The following is a 19,294-nucleotide window of genomic DNA, read 5'->3' on the forward strand; positions in this document are numbered from 1 at the left end:
CGTGCCCATACCATCTCAGTCTCATCTCTCTTAGCTTAATTCCCAAGCTCTCCACATGTGCTGTCCCTCTGATGTGCTCGTTCCTTATCCTGTCCAACCTCCCATCGCAAACCTTAACATCCTCAACTCCGCCACCTCCAACTTTGCCTCCTGTCTCTTCGTTAAGGGTACGGTCTCCAATCCATACATCACAACTGGTCTCACTACTGTCTTATACATCTTACCTTTCACTTTTGCTGGGACTTTCCTATCACAAATGACTCCCGAAATCCTTCTCCAACTGCTCCACCCTGCCTGCGCTCTCTTTCTCACCTCACTATCGCAGCCCCTGTTTTCCTGCACAGTTGACCCCAGGTACTTGAATTCACCAACTTTCTTTACGTCTACTCCTTGCATCTTCACTACACTCTCATCCCCATTCTCACTGATGCACATGTATTCTGTTTTGCTCCTGCTCACCTTCATTCCTCTTCGTTCCAATGAAGATGAAGATGAGTCATGACATGAATGTGTGAGAAGAAGAGAATATGTGCAATGGGTTAAATAAATAGCCAAGCTGTACACTGAGTGCCATAATGTGCAATAAAAGTTCACAGAATGAAGATGTATAACATGACCATGAAATATACAAAATCGCAGGTTAGAGACAAAGTGCATTAATGTCACCAATTGAAAGTGTAAGGTTAGAGTCAGTGGGGGTCACGGTCACTGACCTATTGATGAGGCCAGTGGGGAAAAAGCTGGCCTTATGGCATGAGGTTTTGGTTCTTATGGACCGCATCCTCCTACCAGAGGGGAGTGAGTCGAAATGTTTGCACCGTTTACAAAATATGGACAAGTCATGGAATACGGATTCACGCAAAATTAAAAATATAATACAAAGTATGGATCTTTTATTCACAGATATGTGATTTTCTGTGAAATATCAATAGTAAATTAATAAAGTAAACATATAAACGCAGGTAAGATATTTTAATTATGAACTTTGGCAGTCCAGGGCGGCACGGTGGCGTAGTGGTTAGCGCTGTCGCCTCACAGCAAGAAGGTCCGGGTTCGAGCCCCGGGGCTGGCGAGGGCCTTTCTGTGCTGAGTTTGCATGTTCTCCCCGTGTCCGCGTGGGTTTCCTCCGGGTGCTCCGGTTTCCCCCACAGTCCAAAGACATGCAGGTTAGGTTAACTGGTGACTCTAAATTGAGCGTAGGTGTGAATGTGAGTGTGAATGGTTGTCTGTGTCTATGTGTCAGCCCTGTGATGACCTGGCGACTTGTCCAGGGTGTACCCCGCCTTTCGCCCGTAGTCAGCTGGGATAGGCTCCAGCTTGCCTGCGACCCTGTAGAACAGGATAAAGCGGCTAGAGATAATGAGATGAATGAATGAGACTTTGGCAGTCCAAACATTTAATTGTTTTAGACTTCTTAATTTGTTTTATCTGTGGTACATCAGCCATATGAAATCCATAATATACTGAAACATCCGTGACCAATCCGTAAATTATTAGCATCCGTATTAAAATCCGTAACCACTCTGTATTTTGTATCCTTTTTTATTATATTTCTGTAATCCGTAGTTCGTGACATTATCCATATTTTGTCAACCACCAAAAGTTTGTGTCCGGGGTGAGAGGGGTCAGCCACAATCCTTTCTGCTCTCCTCAGGGTTCTGGACTCGTACAGGTCCTGAAGAGACAGAAGGTTGCAGCTAATTGTTCTCTCAACAGAGCGAATGATGCGCTGCAGTCTGCCCTTGGCCCTGGCAGTGGCAGCAGCATACCAGACAGTGATGGACCAGGTGAGGATGGACTCGATGGTGGTGGTCTAAAAGTGCACCATCATTGTCTTTGGCAGATTGAACTTGCTACAAGAAACACATCCTCTGCTGTGCTTTCTTGGTGAGAGAGCAGGTATTCGTCTCCCACTTGACGTCCTGGGTGATTGTAGTGCCCAGGAAGTGGAAATACTCCGCAGAGGTTACTGGGGAGTCAAACAGGGTGATGGGGGAAGGTGTGGCAGGGCTCCTCCTGAAGTCTACAATCATCTCCACTGTCTTTAGAGCATTAAGTGTGAAGTTGTTCTGCTTGCACCAGGGCACCAGATGGTCAATATCCCACCTGTAGGCAGACTCATCCTCATCAGAGATGAGTCCAATGAGGGTGGTGTCATCTGCGAACTTCAGGAGCTTGACAGACTGATGACTGGAGGTGCAGCTGTTGGTATACAGGGAGAAGAGTAGAGGAGAAAGGACCCAACCTTGGGGGGATCCGGTGCCGATGGTTCGGGAGTCAGAGACATGTTTCCCCAGCTTCATGTGCTGCTTCCTGTCAGACAGGAAGTCTGTGATCCACCTACAGGTGGAGTCAGGCGTGCTCATCTGGGAGAGCTTGTTCTGCAAAAGAGCCGGGATGATTGTGTTGAAGGCAGAACTGAAATCCGCAAACAGGATCCCAGCATAGGTTCCTGGGGAGTCCAGGTGCTGGAGAATGAAATGAAGAGCCATGTTGACAGCATTGTCCGCAGATCTGTTGGGTCTGTAGGCAAACTGTCCAGGAGCGGGTCATTGATGGCTTTGAGGTGGTAAAGCGCAAGGCGCTTGAAGAATTTCATAACCACAGAAGTCAGGGCGATGGGTCTGTAGTCATTTAATCCTGTGATCCTTGGCTTTTTGTGGATGGAGATAATGGTGGAGGCCTTGAAGCAGGCTGGCACATGACATGTCTCTAGTGAGGTGTTGAAGATGTCTGTGAACACCGGAGACAGCTGATCAGCACAGTGCTTCAGGGTAAATGGTGAGACAGATTTGGGACTTGCTGCTTTGTGGGGGTTCAGCTTCTTAAAGAGCTTGTTGACGTCCCTCTCCAGAATGGAGAGAGTTGAGGCTGTGGTGGTGGGTGGATGGGCCTCCAGGGTGAGAGGTTGTAGAGAGGCCACGGCAGCAGTAGAGGTGGGGGTGGTGGGCTGGAGCTGGAGTGTGGAGTCACGGGGGATGATATCAGGACAGTCCCATTGTCTTTCAAAGTGACAGTAGAACTCATTCAGTTGGTTGGTCAGGCGCGAGTCATTAACAGAGTGGGGGGCTGAAGGTTTGTAGTTAGTGATCTGTCTGAACCCTTTCCCGACAGACATTGGTTAGAGTCATTGGTTGAGAACTGGTGTTGGAGTTTCTCAGAGTACAGTCGTTTAGCTTCTCTCACCGCCTTGCTAAACCTGTTCTCAGCCCATGTTTACATTAGACCGTATCAGCGGATCATCAGATTAACGTTTTTAAAACGATTAGTGTGCACACAGCAACACCAATACACGATTCGCCTGCACACAGCAACGCCAATACACGGATACGCTCGGCTCCGCAGGCATCCTGCGCTCCAAATCACTCCACCCTGAACAGCGAGTGCCCTCTGGAGGGTGCGCACTCCGGCCTTGCGCAGCTCACACAGCGCGCGAGTGAAGTGCACGAGCAGTGATTCGGGACTGAGCCGCTGTGTGTGTGATCCTAGCGCATATCACTTACCACTTGCAAGTGGAAGGATGGCAAGCCTAAAGACAATCATAACTACACAATGGGCAGTATTTGCATCAGTATTTGCAGTATTTTCATACTTTTATACTCTTTAATGAAAGGTGATACAAGGCGGAAGTCCGCGCCGTTTTTCAGCAGTCGCGTCACATGACCAACGCCAGCGAATCAGGAAGGTGGATGTCACAGTGACGTTGTCCAATGAGACGCCAGCTAGAGCTCAGCACAGCGTATCCGCGTATTCTGAATGTTTACACAGCACCGGAGCTGACACGATCTGGATTGAATACATGGACGCTGGCGGATTCCCGTTTCCCGGTGTTTCCAGGTGGTTTAATGTAAACGGACAGTGCATCCGCGAAGAAAACGAGACAGATACGGTCTAATGTAAACGTAGCCTTAGATTCTTTAAACCTGTTCCTGTCTCCACTTCTGAACGCTTCTTCCCTTTGCAACCCTAGCTGTCTGAGCTAAGATCAGACCAGACGGACTAACCTTCACTCCCCACACCGATCAGTGAACCTTGGGCGCCCTTGACCCTGTCACCAGTTCACTGAATGAAAACACATAAGTAATAAATGTGCATGTTTATAGGCCTAATTAAAGTCATTCTGACCTGGTTGATTATTTTTGTACTATTCACAATATTTTAATACATTTCTATTTGAATGAAGACATTTGTCTTTTTTTTAAAGGGGTAACAGCTGATAATATCGGCTATTGGAAATCACAGATCTTTTTTATCGTTTTGGTATCAGTGCCAAACATCCCTTATTGTTTGGGTCCTAGTATTAACCACTGCATACCAAGAACACCCTACAAGACCTGCTGTTCTGGAGATGCTCAGACCCAGTCATCTAGCTATCACAATTTGGCCCTTGTCAGAGTAACTCGGATCCTTACACTTGCCCATTTTTCCTGCTTCCAACACATCAACTTCGAGAACTAACTGTTCTTTTGCCGTCTAATATATCCCACCCCTTGACAGGTGCCACTGTAATGAGATAATCATTGTTATTCACATCACCTCTCAGTGGATTTAATGTTATGGTTTGTTGTTTTATCTGTAACCGCTTATCCCATGCAGGGTCACGGGGGGGGCAAGCTGGAGCCTATCGCAGCTGACCATGGGTGAGAAGCAGGGTACACCCTGAAAAAGTCGCCAGCTCATCGCAGGGCTGACACACACATAGATACACAAACAACCATTCACACTCACGATCAATTTAGAGTCACCAATTTTTGGACTGTTGGAGGAAACCCACACAGACACAGGGAGAACATGCAAAATCCAGACAGAAAGGCCCTCATTGGCTGCTGGGTTTGAACCCAGAACCTTCTTGCTGTGAGGCGACAGCGCTAACCACTACACCAGGAAATCGAACAAGGCTCAGTGATGTGTCAGTAACACAACACTTTGCAAACTCCACACAGAAAGGCCCTCATCAGCCACTGGGTTTGAACCCAGAACCTTCTTGCTGTGAGGCGACAGTGCTAACCACTACACCAGGAAATCGAACAAGGCTCAGTAATGTGTCAGCAACACAACTCAATACCTTGCAAACTCCACACAGAAAGGCCCTCATCAGCCGCTGGGTTTGAACCCAGAACCTTCTTGCTGTGAGGCGACAGTGCTGACCACTACACCAGGAAATCGAACAAGGCTCAGTAATGTGTCAGCAACACAACTCAATACTTTGCAAACTCCACACAGAAAGGCCCTCATCAGCCACTGGGTTTGAACCCAGAAACTTCTTGCTGTGAGGCGACAGTGCTGACCACTACACCAGGAAATCGAACAAGGCTCAGTAATGTGTCACAACTCAATACCTTGCAAACTCCACACAGAAAGGCCCTCATGAGCCGCTGAGTTTGAACCCAGAACCTTCTTACTGTGAGGCGACAGTGCTGACCACTACACCACCCCAACAGGAAATCGAACAAGGCTCAGTGATGTGTCAGTAACACAACACTCTGCAAACTCCACACAGAAAGGCCCTCATCAGCCGCTGGGTTTGAACCCAGAACCTTCTTGCTGTGAGGCGACAGTGCTGACCACTACACCACCATGCCACCCAATGTTATGGTTAATCGGTGTAAATAGATAGACAAAACTGAGTCAGGTGAAATATTCAAATGTGTACAAAAGACACACGCTTATTATTTCATAAAGTTCCACATATCACAAAATAAAACTACAACTATTAAAAATATTCTATGCATCTATATGTTGATCTGGGTTTTTATTTATTTATTTATTTATTTGGCCATTCATCAACCATCAACTCAAACCGCAAACTGAAGACAAACTGGTTGTTGTTGGTTTTTATTTTTCATTTTTTTTCTCTGTTACATTACGTTATAAAATATGTTCATTTTATACACACATCTTAAAGTGCCATTCCACCATTGGATGTATTCTTTGGCATAAAATACAATATATTTTATGACAACATGACTAGACAGAGAAATCTTTTAGCTTCAAAATGATATATCAAACATAATTTTTTGACAACGACAAGTATATTAATTTTGCAACCAAAGTCACCTACCCTTTTAATTTCCGCGTGGTAGTGAAACGTGATGTTATCGGCAGGTTCTCCTTCTTGTATACCACGTCACGTGTGACGTGGCACAGATTATCAGCAATGGCGGATAGAACGCGATTTCCACTTGTCGATTGCTGTGCCGATATTCACCATCGACCGTCTCCTTTGGGCATCACTTGCTATTTTCCTTCGCTTCTTTTCTGAAGCTGACAATCGCGTTCTATCCGCCATTGCTGATAATCTGTGCCACGTCACATGTGACGTGGTACACAAGAAGGGGAACCTGCCGATGACATCACGTTTCACTACCGCGCGGAAATTAAAAGGGTAGGTGACTTTGGTCGCAAAATTAATATACTTGTCGTTGTCAAAAAATTATGTTTGATATATCATTTTGAAGCTAAAAGATTTCTCTGTCTAGTCATGTTGTCATAAACATACATGTCAACCTATACGGAATGTCCGTATTTTATACGGATTTGATTCAATAAACGTAGTATACAGGCGTATAAATAAAGTTATACGGATTCTTTAAAAAAACTTCAATATTTATTTAGAGCTATAATCAATTCCCACGACAGCCAGTAAAGAGTCTTATGAAATCGCGTGTTATCTTGTGGTAGCGAGACTTCGTTCCACTTTTGATCATGCGCACACCGCATTGCGAGAATCCCACCAACCCGGAAGTCATAGACATATAAACATAGACGCCGCCTTCTGCGTAGAATCATACGTCATCCTCACCGCCAAATTGGATGTGGCAAAGTGGCGATTCTGAGAATAAAGATGCCTCATTCATGTGCTGCGTTTAACTGTACCAACAGGTTTACCGTCCAAACGAGATCTCATCTCATCTCGTTATCTCTAGCCGCTTTATCCTTCTACAGGGTCGCAGGCAAGCTGGAGCCTATCCCAGCTGACTACGGGCGAAAGGCGGGGTACACCCTGGACAAGTCGCCAGGTCATCACAGGGCTGACACATAGACACAGACAACCATTCACACTCACATTCACACCTACGCTCAATTTAGAGTCACCAGTTAACCTAACCTGCATGTCTTTGGACTGTGGGGGAAACCAGAGCACCTGGAGGAAACCCACGCGGACACGGGGAGAACATGCAAACTCCCCAAACAAGATCACATGGGATTACGTTTCACAGGTGAGACTGGAAAAATACTTTTCATTGTATTTGGTCATTATAACGTAATTTTACAAACAGATTTTTCTGACTTTGTGGCTAATATGAAGTCTCGCGCATAACAGCCGCTCGGCGAAACCTGTCTCCAAACAATGAAGTATTTCCTTCGTAACTACGCTGATAACACTTTGTGTTTTTGTCAAACATTAGAGCTTCGTATTCATTCTGAAGGTTTATTGTTATTAATATTGAATAAAAAGTAACTTGGATATATCATTGTTAATTATCATTCAAATTTTAGCTAGGGGCGGCACGGTGGTGTAGTGGTTAGCGCTGTCGCCTCACAGCAAGAAGGTCCGGGTTCGAGCCCCGTGGCTGGTGAGGGCCTTTCTGTGCGGAGTTTGCATGTTGTCCGCGTGGGTTTCCTCCGGGTGCTCCGGTTTCCCCCACAGTCCAAAGACATGCAGGTTAGGTTAACTGGTGACTCTAAATTGAGCGTAGGTGTGAATGTGAGTGTGAATGGTTGTCTGTGTCTATGTGTCAGCCCTGTGATGACCTGGCGACTTGTCCAGGGTGTACCCCGCCTTTCGCCCGTAGTCAGCTGGGATAGGCTCCAGCTTGCATGCGACCCTGTAGAACAGGATAAAGCGGCTACAGATAATGAGATGAGATGAGATCTTATACGGATTTTGGAGGTTGGTTATACAGGTTTGATTGACCAAAGGTTGACATGTATGCATAAAATATATTGTATTTTATGCCAAAAAAATACATCCAATGGTGGAATGGCACTTTAATGTAAAAAAAAAAAAAGAAAGAAAGAAATAATTGGTCACCATGGTAACCTCTTTCGACCACTTCCGGGTACTTAACCCCAAATGCTACACTCTTCTTCCGGGTCGCTATATTGCAACGCTTTCCCCTTATTTTACCGTATATACTGTAGTTATATGGTACAGGCCGGTTTGGGGGGGCGTTTTCAAGAAATCCCTCCAAAATCTTTACACAGGGTTGAGTTCAGGGCGGGATTTCAGAAGTTTGGTACAATTACACACCTAAGACTTTTTTGGAAAGTGATTATACTTGGTATAACCTAAATCAGTGGGTTATTTAACGCGATCGGTTTCTCATGCGCCCCTCTTTTTCCTTCAGCCGATGGATCGGTTCAGTTATTCCGAAGAAAGGGACTTGTTTTGCGCGAGCCAACTTCGTTACTTTGGCTGAGTTCCGGTTGTCGTGCTTCGCAGTTAGCTTGATAGCGGTTAGCTAAACAAGCTGCAAGACATGTAAACATTACGCATAGAAGGTTCCGGTTTGTTTTTCTCCACCTTAAACAAAATGACGATGTGATTCAGCTGAATAAACTGCCAGAGAAATTGGAAATCGCAACTTTGCATTCCTATAATAATAATAACAATAATCGAGCGGTTTCTTCTTCGTTGGTGCGGGCGGTTTTCTTCTTCGGTGGTGTGAGTAACGCGTAATGAAATTACTCGGGCAAAAAGTCATCCCAGATGATTTCCTCCATATCTGAACGCTTATATGGATGGATTATCCTGCGATTATTTATTTAGGGAACTCGAGATCTTGCCTGCTTTTTCTGTCGTGCCTTTTTTTTTTATTTTAAAAGAAATCTGACTTGAATTTGGAGAGCCAGACACTATCTGTACATCATCATCATCGCCTCCCTACTCCTTTTTTTCTCCTTTCTTTCCTGCAGCTGGATTTCAGTCTGGGATCCCTGGTAAAGTGTGTCTGAGGGAAGTCTGAAACTGTGATTACATTTTGTACAGTCTTTAGTTAAAGCATTAGATAACGCTGATCACACTCAGGAAAATCAGACCAAAAAAAAAAAAAAAAAGCTATGAAAACCCTGAGCTGAGTTCTTCAGAGCCTTGTGGATATCTGTTCGAACAGATAATCGCCTCTTTGGGCCACCATGCCTGGCCCTGTGGCTGGCAGCACAGCTCGCGTCTACACTGATGTGAACACTTTGAAGAGCAGGGAATACTGGGATTATGAAGCTCATGTGCCAAACTGGAGGTTAGTATGAAAACAGTTTCTCTCTCTTGCTCTCCATCGTTTACTGAAATGTTCATTAACAGGGTATGTCATCTGATTCCTGGATCAGACTGTACTAATTACAGGTGTTTAGCAGACTCTTATCCAGAGCGATGTACAACAGGACCCTGACACACCCACAGCAATGGGGAGCCTGGAGAGCAGTTAGGGTTTAGGTGCCTCAACCATTCCTGCTGGTCTAGAGAATTGAACCAGCAACCTTTTGGTACCAAGGCTGCTTGTCTAACCTAACCTTGGGCCCAAATAATTTGAAGTGTTTGCTTCAAATAACGCCAACACTGTTTCCAATGTTAAATTTTTTTTTTTTTTTGGTGATCCGTCACTTAATTACATTACATTACATTACATTACATTACAGGCATTTAGTAGACGCTCTTATCCAGAGCGATGTGCAACATAGACAGAACAGTCTGGAGAGCAGTTAGGGTTTAGGTGCTTCAACCATTCCTACTGGTCTAGAGAATTGAACCAGCAACCTTTTGGTACCAAGGCTGCTTCTCTAACCTGACCTTGGGCCCAAATAATTTGAAGTGTTGGCTTCAAATAACGCCAGCACTGTTTCCAATGTTAAATTTTTTTTTTTTGGGTGATCTGTCACTTAATTACATTACATTACAGGCATTTAGTAGATGCTCTTATCCAGAGCGATGTACGATATAGACAGAACAATCTGGAGAGCAGTTAGGGTTTAGGTGCCTCAACCATTCCTGCTGGTCTAGAGAATTGAACCAGCAACCTTTTGGTACCAAGGCTGCTTGTCTAACCTAACCTTGGGCCCCAAATAATTTGAAGTGTTGGCTTTAAATAACGCCAACACTGTTTCCAGTGTTAAATTTTTTTTTTTGGTGATCTGTCACTTAATTACATTACATTACATTACATTACATTACATTACAGGCATTTAGTAGACGCTCTTATCCAGAGCGATGTGCAACATAGACAGAACAGTCTGGAGAGCAGTTAGGGTTTAGGTGCCTCAACCATTCCTACTGGTCTAGAGAATTGAACCAGCAACCTTTTGGTACCAAGGCTGCTTGTCTAACCTAACCTTGGGCCCAAATAATTTGAAGTGTTGGCTTCAAATAACGCCAACACTGTTTCCAATGTTAAATTTTTTTTTTTTTGGTGATCTGTCACTTAATTACATTACATTACCTTACAGGCATTTAGTAGACGCTCTTATCCAGAGCGATGTGCAACATAGACAGAACAGTCTGGAGAGCAGTTAGGGTTTAGGTGCCTCAACCATTCCTACTGGTCTAGAGAATTGAACCAGCAACCTTTTGGTACCAAGGCTGCTTGTCTAACCTAACCTTGGGTCTAAATAATTTGAAGTGTTTGCTTCAAATAACGCCAACACTGTTTCCAATGTTAAACTTTTTTTTTTTTTTTTGGTGATCTGTCACTTAATTACATTACATTACAGGCATTTAGTAGACGCTCTTATCCAGAGCGATGTGCAACATAGACAGAACAGTCTGGAGAGCAGTTAGGGTTTAGGTGCCTCAACCATTCCTACTGGTCTAGAGAATTGAACCAGCAACCTTTTGGTACCAAGGCTGCTTGTCTAACCTAACCTTGGGCCCAAATAATTTGAAGTGTTGGCTTCAAATAACGCCAACACTGTTTCCAATGTTAAATTTTTTTTTTTTTGGTGATCTGTCACTTAATTACATTACATTACCTTACAGGCATTTAGTAGACGCTCTTATCCAGAGCGATGTGCAACATAGACAGAACAGTCTGGAGAGCAGTTAGGGTTTAGGTGCCTCAACCATTCCTACTGGTCTAGAGAATTGAACCAGCAACCTTTTGGTACCAAGGCTGCTTGTCTAACCTAACCTTGGGTCTAAATAATTTGAAGTGTTTGCTTCAAATAACGCCAACACTGTTTCCAATGTTAAACTTTTTTTTTTTTTTTTGGTGATCTGTCACTTAATTACATTACATTACAGGCATTTAGTAGACGCTCTTATCCAGAGCGATGTGCAACATAGACAGAACAGTCTGGAGAGCAGTTAGGGTTTAGGTGCCTCAACCATTCCTGCTGGTCTAGAGAATTGAACCAGCAACCTTTTGGTACCAAGGCTGCTTGTCTAACCTAACCTTGGGCCCAAATAATTTGAAGTGTTGGCTTCAAATAACGCCAACACTGTTTCCAATGTTAAACTTTTTTTTTTTTTTTTTTGGTGATCTGTCACTTAATTACATTACATTACATTACAGGCATTTAGTAGACGCTCTTATCCAGAGCGATGTGCAACATAGACAGAACGGTCTGGGGAGCAGTTAGGGTTTAGGTGCCTCAACCATTCCTGCTGGTCTAGAGAATTGAACCAGCAACCTTTTGGTACCAAGGCTGCTTGTCTAACCTAACCTTGGGCCCAAATAATTTGAAGTGTTGGCTTCAAATAACGCCAACACTGTTTCCAATGTTAAACTTTTTTTTTTTGGTGATCTGTCACTTAATTACCTTACATTACATTACAGGCATTTAGTAGACGCTCTTATCCAGAGCGATGTACGATATAGACAGAACGGTCTGGGGAGCAGTTTGGGGGTTAGATGCCTTGCTCAAGAGCACTTCAGCTGTTCCTGCTGGTCTAGGGAATCGAACTGTCGACCATTTGTGCCGCTTTTCCACTACAAACGCGGCTGAGCCGTGCCGAGTCGAGCTGAGTCGGGCTGAGCGGGGCTGTTGGAGTTGCATTTCGACTACAACCGCGCTGAACCGTGCTGGCTGGAAGTGGGTGGACACATTGGGTGGAGTTAGCGAAAGTGGGTGGACGTCACGTGATGTCGTTAAGCAGCGCAAACAGTGACATCAGTGACAGTGGCGGAACAAGTCAGAGCCGGGCCGGGGGCGGGGCAAATGACCAGGCCCTTTATTAAAGCTTATCATAACATCATTTTAGGCTACAAAATGTCCGCAACTGCGGTGTTTACCAATTTCAACACTACCGGGTGCAACTATGTTATTTAGTACATCAAGTCCTTCAAATGAACATGTAACTCAGAAACAAAAAACATTAGGATACTGTACATGGCTCATAATAAAACATCAATAGCCTATACTGCGCACATTATTTGAAGGGCATACGAATGAGCGCTCAGAGTGGTGACAGGAAGAGTCAGAAATAAAAGGAGGGCGGTGCAAACCTCACTGAATGCACTGTGTTTACCAATTTCAACACTCCGGGGTGCAACTATGTTATTTTGTACATTAAGTCCTTCAAACGAACATGTAACTCAGAAACAAAAAAACATTAGGTGACATACTGTACATGGCTTATAATAAAACATCAATAGCCTACTGCGCGCATTATTTGAAGGGCATACGACGAGCCTTGCGCTCCGCGAACTCGTCCACGATGCTCTGTATGTCACTGATTCAGTGATCTTTTAAGCGGTAGTCTCACGACCCGGATAGTAAACAATAAACATGGAGGACATGGAGTCGTTAGTGTTGCTGGTCTTGGTGCTGTGGCCAACAGATACTGGCAAGAGCGTATAGATGAGGCGAGGAGGCGCATAGGGCTTCAGAAATTCTCGTAATTCGTAATTATTCTTCTTCCGGGTTTGCGGTGTTTACAGATCCCAGCGCGCTCGCGGGGCGTGTGTGGGCATGTGAGGACACGCCTCCTCACCAATCAGTGCACAGGGGAGTGTCTGCTCACGCCCCCAACCTCAGTCGGCACGGTTTGGCTCGCTTCAGCCCCACTCCAAAACCGTGCGAGTTTTAGGGGCTAAGCAGGGCTGAAACGAGCTGAGTCGTGCTGGTTTTTGGTAGTCGAAACGCGAGCCGTGTCGGGCTGAAGTGAGCTGAAGCGAGCTGAAGTGAGCTGAAAAAGGGTAGTGGAAAAGGGCCATTGGTCTCAAAGCTGCTTATCTAACCTTTAAGCCATGGCTTACCCTAATTTAGCCCAATTTTGACACAATTTTATTATAGCCGACAAATATTTAGATTTGAGTCCGAATGTGAACGTCAGGAATGATGAAAGGGCCTTCGCAATGTGACCTCATCGAAGAACAGCGACGTGGCGTCTGGACAGGGGCTTAGCCAGGATCAGGAAGGTTGGGAGTGTTTTTCTGAAAGTAGGGAGTGTAACTTGGTCGTGACCGGAGGGCAAATTTTGAAAATTTTTTTTTTTTTTTGGTGCAATCTGGTGACTGCAATCTGGAGCTGCAATTGAGCCTTAAAAAGAAATCAAAGAAAGCATTAATTTTAAGTGTGAATTATATTTTATTAGGCATTTAACACATTATTTACTAACTTAAACTTTGTTAACATTTTCTTAAATTTTGTTTCTTATTCATTAACCAGAACTTTACAAATCACTGTAATTACTAATAAAATCTTCTACAAATTCCTGCAATAAAATCAAAAACTTTAAATTATAATTTCTAGTGCGTTTAAGACAAAAAACAAAATACAAATTGCTGCAACCAAGTCCTATTACACAGAATACATCTTTCCTAAATACAACAAAGATAACAAATGAGATTCCGCCGACTCTGAAGATTATTATGAAATATATACAACTGAAAATAACGGATACCTTTAACAAGTTTCGATTTTATGAAATATACGTAATGCAAATGTTACGTCGCAAAATGTTAGGAATCATTTTGATTCTGTTAAGTGTAATAAACAGGAGTTAAAAATAAGTGAAATTAAGTTACAAATGAAAGGAAATTTTCATGTAGTTACTTGAAATGTAAATCCTGTAAACAGTGCAAAAAAATTCAATAATAATGGTAGTTTATGAAAGTACGATTTAGGATGATGTAAATCTTGGCGAAAGAGAAACCAATTGAAACTGAAAGAGTGAAAGTGATTGTCGTGCCATTACCATGGGAACAGTCTTTTATGAATGCAGAAGTGGGCTCACATACCCCTTTTCCACCAAATCAGTTCCGGGGCTGGTGCTGGTTCACAACTTGTTCAACTTGCGAGCCAATGTTGGGCACGTTACTTTCAAAAAGTAATTAGTTATAGTTACTAGTTACTTTTCCCAAAAAGTAACTGAGTTAGTAACAGAGTTACTTTGTCATGAAAGTAACTAATTACCAGGGAAAGTAATTATTCCGTTACATTTTGTTCCCCCTCAAAAAAAATCAAATTAAATTAGTGTAATCATAATAAAAGTGAATGTTAAATGTGTTTAATGACTGAAATGGACACTTAACAGAACCAATTAGTAATGTTATCTACACTATATTAATATTTTTGTGGGACAATGTGAGATAAGACATCTATCAAATGTAATATATTTTTGTAGTTATTAAAATTATGTTACTAATTACTGGCCACTGACGAGGACAAACGCTTTGTTCCTCGACATAATGTGCATTGCATGTAAACACTCTTGCCTTTTATTTCAAGTAATGAAAAGTAATGGCTGTATTTCCAGTGTGAAAGTGCAGTGTTGGGCTGACCGCTCGCCATCGCTGGGTCTTCCGATTGAAAGTGCGCAGTAGTGCAGTAGGCGTGGCCTACCTACGTATGTTGCCCAAATCTACTCTGATTGGCTTACTGTGCCGTTGTCTCGTGTCTCCCCGCCCCACACGAAAGCAGAGGAAAGAAAGGCTGAACGAGCAGCGTGCCAGATTAAAACAGCTTTAATAAAGTAACGCATAGTATTTTATTGTAAGTAACGGGAACGGCGTTAACGATGTAAAAAGTAATTAGTTAGATTACTCGTTACTAAAAAAAGTAACACCGTTAGTAACGCCGTTATTCCCATCACTGGTTACGTCGTTGTATACGTCATTACGTCGATGTATACGTCAGTTACGTCGCTGCGTTTGCATAAACCTTGGCGCAAATATCGAAGCAAAAACAACACGGAAGAAGCAGCAGCAACAACAGTAATAATAATAATAATGGATGACTTCGCGTTTGTACAGCTGCTGCTTCTCGTCGCTTAAAAATGGCGATCTTTCGCGGTCTTATTGTTGTTGGTCTTAACAACTCCGCCCCCCCCGCTGACGTAAGCGGTTCTTTCCTCTGGCCCAGCAGAGGGTTGGTGCTAGCCTGGAACCGGTTTTTCTGGCCCCAGAGCCAGTTCTTTGTCAGTGGAAACAGAAAACCCGGTTCCAAACTAAGCACTGGCCTCGAACCAGCCCTGGAACTGCTTTGGTGGAAAAGGGGCATCAGTGCGCCAAGTCCAGTGTGACTGAAGAAGGGGATAAGTTTTATGTTTCATCTAATTTAGGTCACTTAAAAACGATATTATTTGGCAGTGGGCACATAGGAAAGTGTAAAGTTTCTGTCAGTATGTTTATCAGGCTTGTATGATAAAAAACTCTCAAAGATATTTATCCAAATACATGACCTACTCGTTCTAAACCTGCCAAGCTTCGCCGGTGAAGCTCTCAAAGCTCGTAGTATTTTGCTTTCATTCAAGCCTCATTTCGAAGTCTGACCAATAAGAGTGCTACATTTTTGGCGGTAAATTTGATTTTCTCGATTTAACTTCCATATATGGAAAGCATGCGCGCCAGGAAACGGCTCACCGTCCACAGAAATGCACAAAATTACTTCACAAAACAACTAAATTTCACAAAATTTTACTTGGCACGGGTTCGTGAAAATTTATAGGCCGTGTTTGGGGATTTATGGCCTTGTTTTTTGAGAACTGGCCGTGTAAAACACGGCTGCACGGCTCGCTAGCTAAGACTGTGTGTCTGGGACGCCCAACAATACCCTGATGAAAAGTCTAGCGTGTCAGAATGTTTTGTATTTTTCTCGCCTAGTTTGACAATTCCCACTACATGTTCGTTGACGTTCTGTCTGTAGCCTTGATTAACACTTTCTTGACCCTCTTCCATGATGATTGTTTGACCCTGAACTTGTAGTGTTTCCTGTCTCCTGACCAAAACATGGCAAGAGTTTGATTGCCTAATCTGACCTGGTATTGTAGCACCGTTTTTGTGTATACGCCAAAACTACGGATAATGAGATCTAGGGTTAATTATCGCTCATGGGATCACAATGGAAGTCTTTCAAAAGATCACAAATGATGTATTTTAGTACGATCATGGATCATCAGTATTGTATTTCGAGTGTTATTTTGTTGATCAAATGCAGCACGCACACCAGACATTTCCAAATCGAATTTACAGATTCGATACTGGAAGTGCATGTTGAGAATTTTGTTAACTGGATTTGTAAATCTGATATACAGTGCCTTGCAAAAGTATTCATTCCCCTTTGTGTTTGTCCTGTTATGTCGCATTACAAGCTGGAATTAAAATGGATTTTTAGAGGGTTAGCACCATTTGATTTACACAACATGCCTACCACTTTAAAGGTGCACATTGTTTTATTGTGACACAAACAATAATCACGATGAAAAAACCAGAAATCTGGAGTGTTAATAGGTATTCACCCCCTTTCGTATGAAACCCCTAAATAAGAGCTGCTCCAACCAATTCACTTCATAAGTCCCATAATTAGTTCATTGATTGCTCACAGGTGGATCTTAAAGTGTCACATGATCGGTCACATGATGTCTGTATAAATCAACCTGTTCTGGAAGGACCCTGACTCTGCAACACTACTAAACAAGCAACATGAAAACCAAGGAGCCTCCAAACAGGTCAGAGACAAAGTTGTGGAGAAGTATAGATCAGGGTTGGGTTATAAACAAATATCCCAGGGAGCACCATTAAATCCATTATAGCAAAATGGAAAGAATATGGCACCACTACAAACCTGACGAGAAGGACCCGCCCACCAAAACTCACAGACCGGGCAAGGAGGGCATTAATCAGAGATGCAACAAAGACACCAAAGATAACACTGAAGGAGCTGCAAAGATCCACAGCGGAGATGGGAGTATCTGTTCATAGGACCACTTTAAGCCGTACACTCCACAGAGTGGGGCTTTATGGAAGAGTGGCCAGAAAAAGTCATTGCTTAAGAAAACACATTTGGAGTTTGCCCAACAGGATGTGGCAGACTCCCCAAACACATGGAAGATGATCCTCTGGTCAAATGAGACTAAAATTGAACTTTTTGGTCATCATGGGAAATGCCATGTGTGGCGGAAACCCAACACCCTGAGAACACCATTCCTACAGTGAAGCATGGTGGTGGCAGCATCATGCTGTGGGGATATTTTTCATCTGCAGGGACAGGAAAGCTGGTCAGGACTGAAGGAAAGATGGATGGCACTAAATACAGGGCAATTCTGGAGGAAAACCTGTCTGAGTCGGCCAGAGGTTTAAGACTGGGATGAAGGTTCATGTTCCAGCAGGACAATGACCCTAAACATACTGGTAAAACTAAACTGGAGTGGTTTAAAGGGAAACATTTAAATGTCTTGGAATGGCCTAATCAAAGCCCCGACCTCAATCCGATTAAGAATCTGTGGCATAACTTGAAGATTGCTGTCCACCAACACAACCCATCTAACTTGAAGGAGTTGGAGCAGTTTTGCCTTGAAGAATGGACAGAAATCCTAATGGCTAGATGTGCTAAGCTAATTACAGTAGCGACATACCCCCAAGAGACTTGCAGCTGTAATTGCAGCAAAAGGTGGCTCTATAAAAGTATTGACTTTGGGGGTGGGTGGGGTGAATACCTATGGACACTCCATATTTCTGTTTTTTCATTTTAATTATTGTTTGTGTCGCAATAAAACAATGTGCACCTTTAAAGTGGTAGGCATGTTGTGTAAATCAAATGGTGCTAACCCTCTAAAAATCCATTTTAATTCCAGCTTGTAATGCGACAAAACAGGACAAACACCAAGGGGGATGAATACTTTTGCAAAACGCTGTATACACAAAAACGGTGCAACAACGACCGTCATGAACGACACAAAATATCATGTAAGCTGATCCCCATGTAACTTGGATCAAGCAGGCTTGTTTAACAGAAGCGATCAATGAGAATCTGGTGATCGAGTGCATTCGCTGTGCTGTTGTATGTTCACGAAGACTAAAATGTCAATATGAGGCCACCAGGGAGGAAGGAGAATTTGGGCTATTAATTCGTCTGAATCAAATGTTACAAGTAAGATGAGAATCTGTAAGGATTGGGATGAATTAAGACCATTGGAAGAATGACTTCGACACCATAGAATAGCTTTAATATCTGAGCTATTCCTGTATTACACCTGGAACATTTGATCCAAAACTTTAACTAACTATTGTTATTTGAAATCTACAGAAGAACTGTGGCTGGTTCTGTAAGATGCTCAGTAAAACTTATGCCGCTTTTCCACTACAAACGTGGCTGAGTCGGGCTGAGCCGTGCCGTGCTGAGTCGGGCTGAGTGGGGCTGAGTCGAGCTGAGTGGGGCTGTTGGAGTTGCATTTCGACTACAACCGCGCTGAACCGTGCTGGCTGGAAGTGGGTGGACACATTGGGTGGAGTTAGCGAAAGTGGGTGGACGTCAGGTGATGTCGTTAAGCAGCGCAAACAGTGACATCAGTGATCTTTTAAGCGGTAGTCTCACGACCCGGATAGTAAACAATAAACATGGAGGACATGGAGTCGTTAGTGTTGCTGGTCTTGGTGCTGTGGCTTGTTGTCACCGACAACGCCAACAGATACTGGCAAGAGCGTATAGATGAGGCGAGGCACATAAGGCTTCAGAAATTCTCGTAATTCGTAATTCTTCTCCTTCCGGGTTTGCGGTGTTTACAGATCCCAGCGTGCTCGCGGGGCGTGTGTGGGCATGTGAGGACACTCCTCCTCACCAATCAGTGCACAGGGGAGTGTCTGCTCACGCCCCCAGCCTCACTCGGCTCGGTTTGGCTCGCTTCAGCCCCACTCCAAAACGGTGCGAGTTTTAGGGGCTAAGCAGGGCTGAAGCGAGCTGAGTCGTGCTGGTTTTTGGTAGTCGAAACGCGAGCCGTGTCGGGCTGAAGTGAGCTGAAGCGAGCTGAAGTGAGCTGAAAAAGGGTAGTGGAAAAGGGCCATAAGAGCTCTCTTTTTTTTTTTTTTTTTTTTTTTAAAAGCAAAGTGTCATCACAAACCAAATATTGTTTCATTTATTA

General features: G+C 43.7%; 1 protein-coding gene across 2 annotated transcripts in view; it reads left to right on the forward strand.

Moving 5' to 3' along the window:
• The first annotated feature begins 8,106 nt into the window (after positions 1–8,106).
• csnk2a2b (casein kinase 2, alpha prime polypeptide b) overlaps positions 8,107–19,294 on the forward strand; it is a 73,496-nt gene continuing 62,308 nt past the window's right edge. Inside the window, exon 1 of one of the 2 annotated variants that reach the window (XR_009655246.1) lies at positions 8,107–9,242. Coding sequence is in view for 1 of the 2 variants with exons in the window: in XM_060928242.1 (XP_060784225.1) it covers positions 9,139–9,242 (104 nt within the window). In the remaining variant the exon portion in view is untranslated. The remainder of the gene's footprint in view (positions 9,243–19,294) is intronic. The other variant, XM_060928242.1, reaches the window with a different exon arrangement.

The sequence above is a fragment of the Neoarius graeffei genome, chromosome 8, assembly GCF_027579695.1.
Source record: "Neoarius graeffei isolate fNeoGra1 chromosome 8, fNeoGra1.pri, whole genome shotgun sequence".
NCBI classification, from domain to species: Eukaryota; Metazoa; Chordata; class Actinopteri; order Siluriformes; family Ariidae; genus Neoarius; species Neoarius graeffei.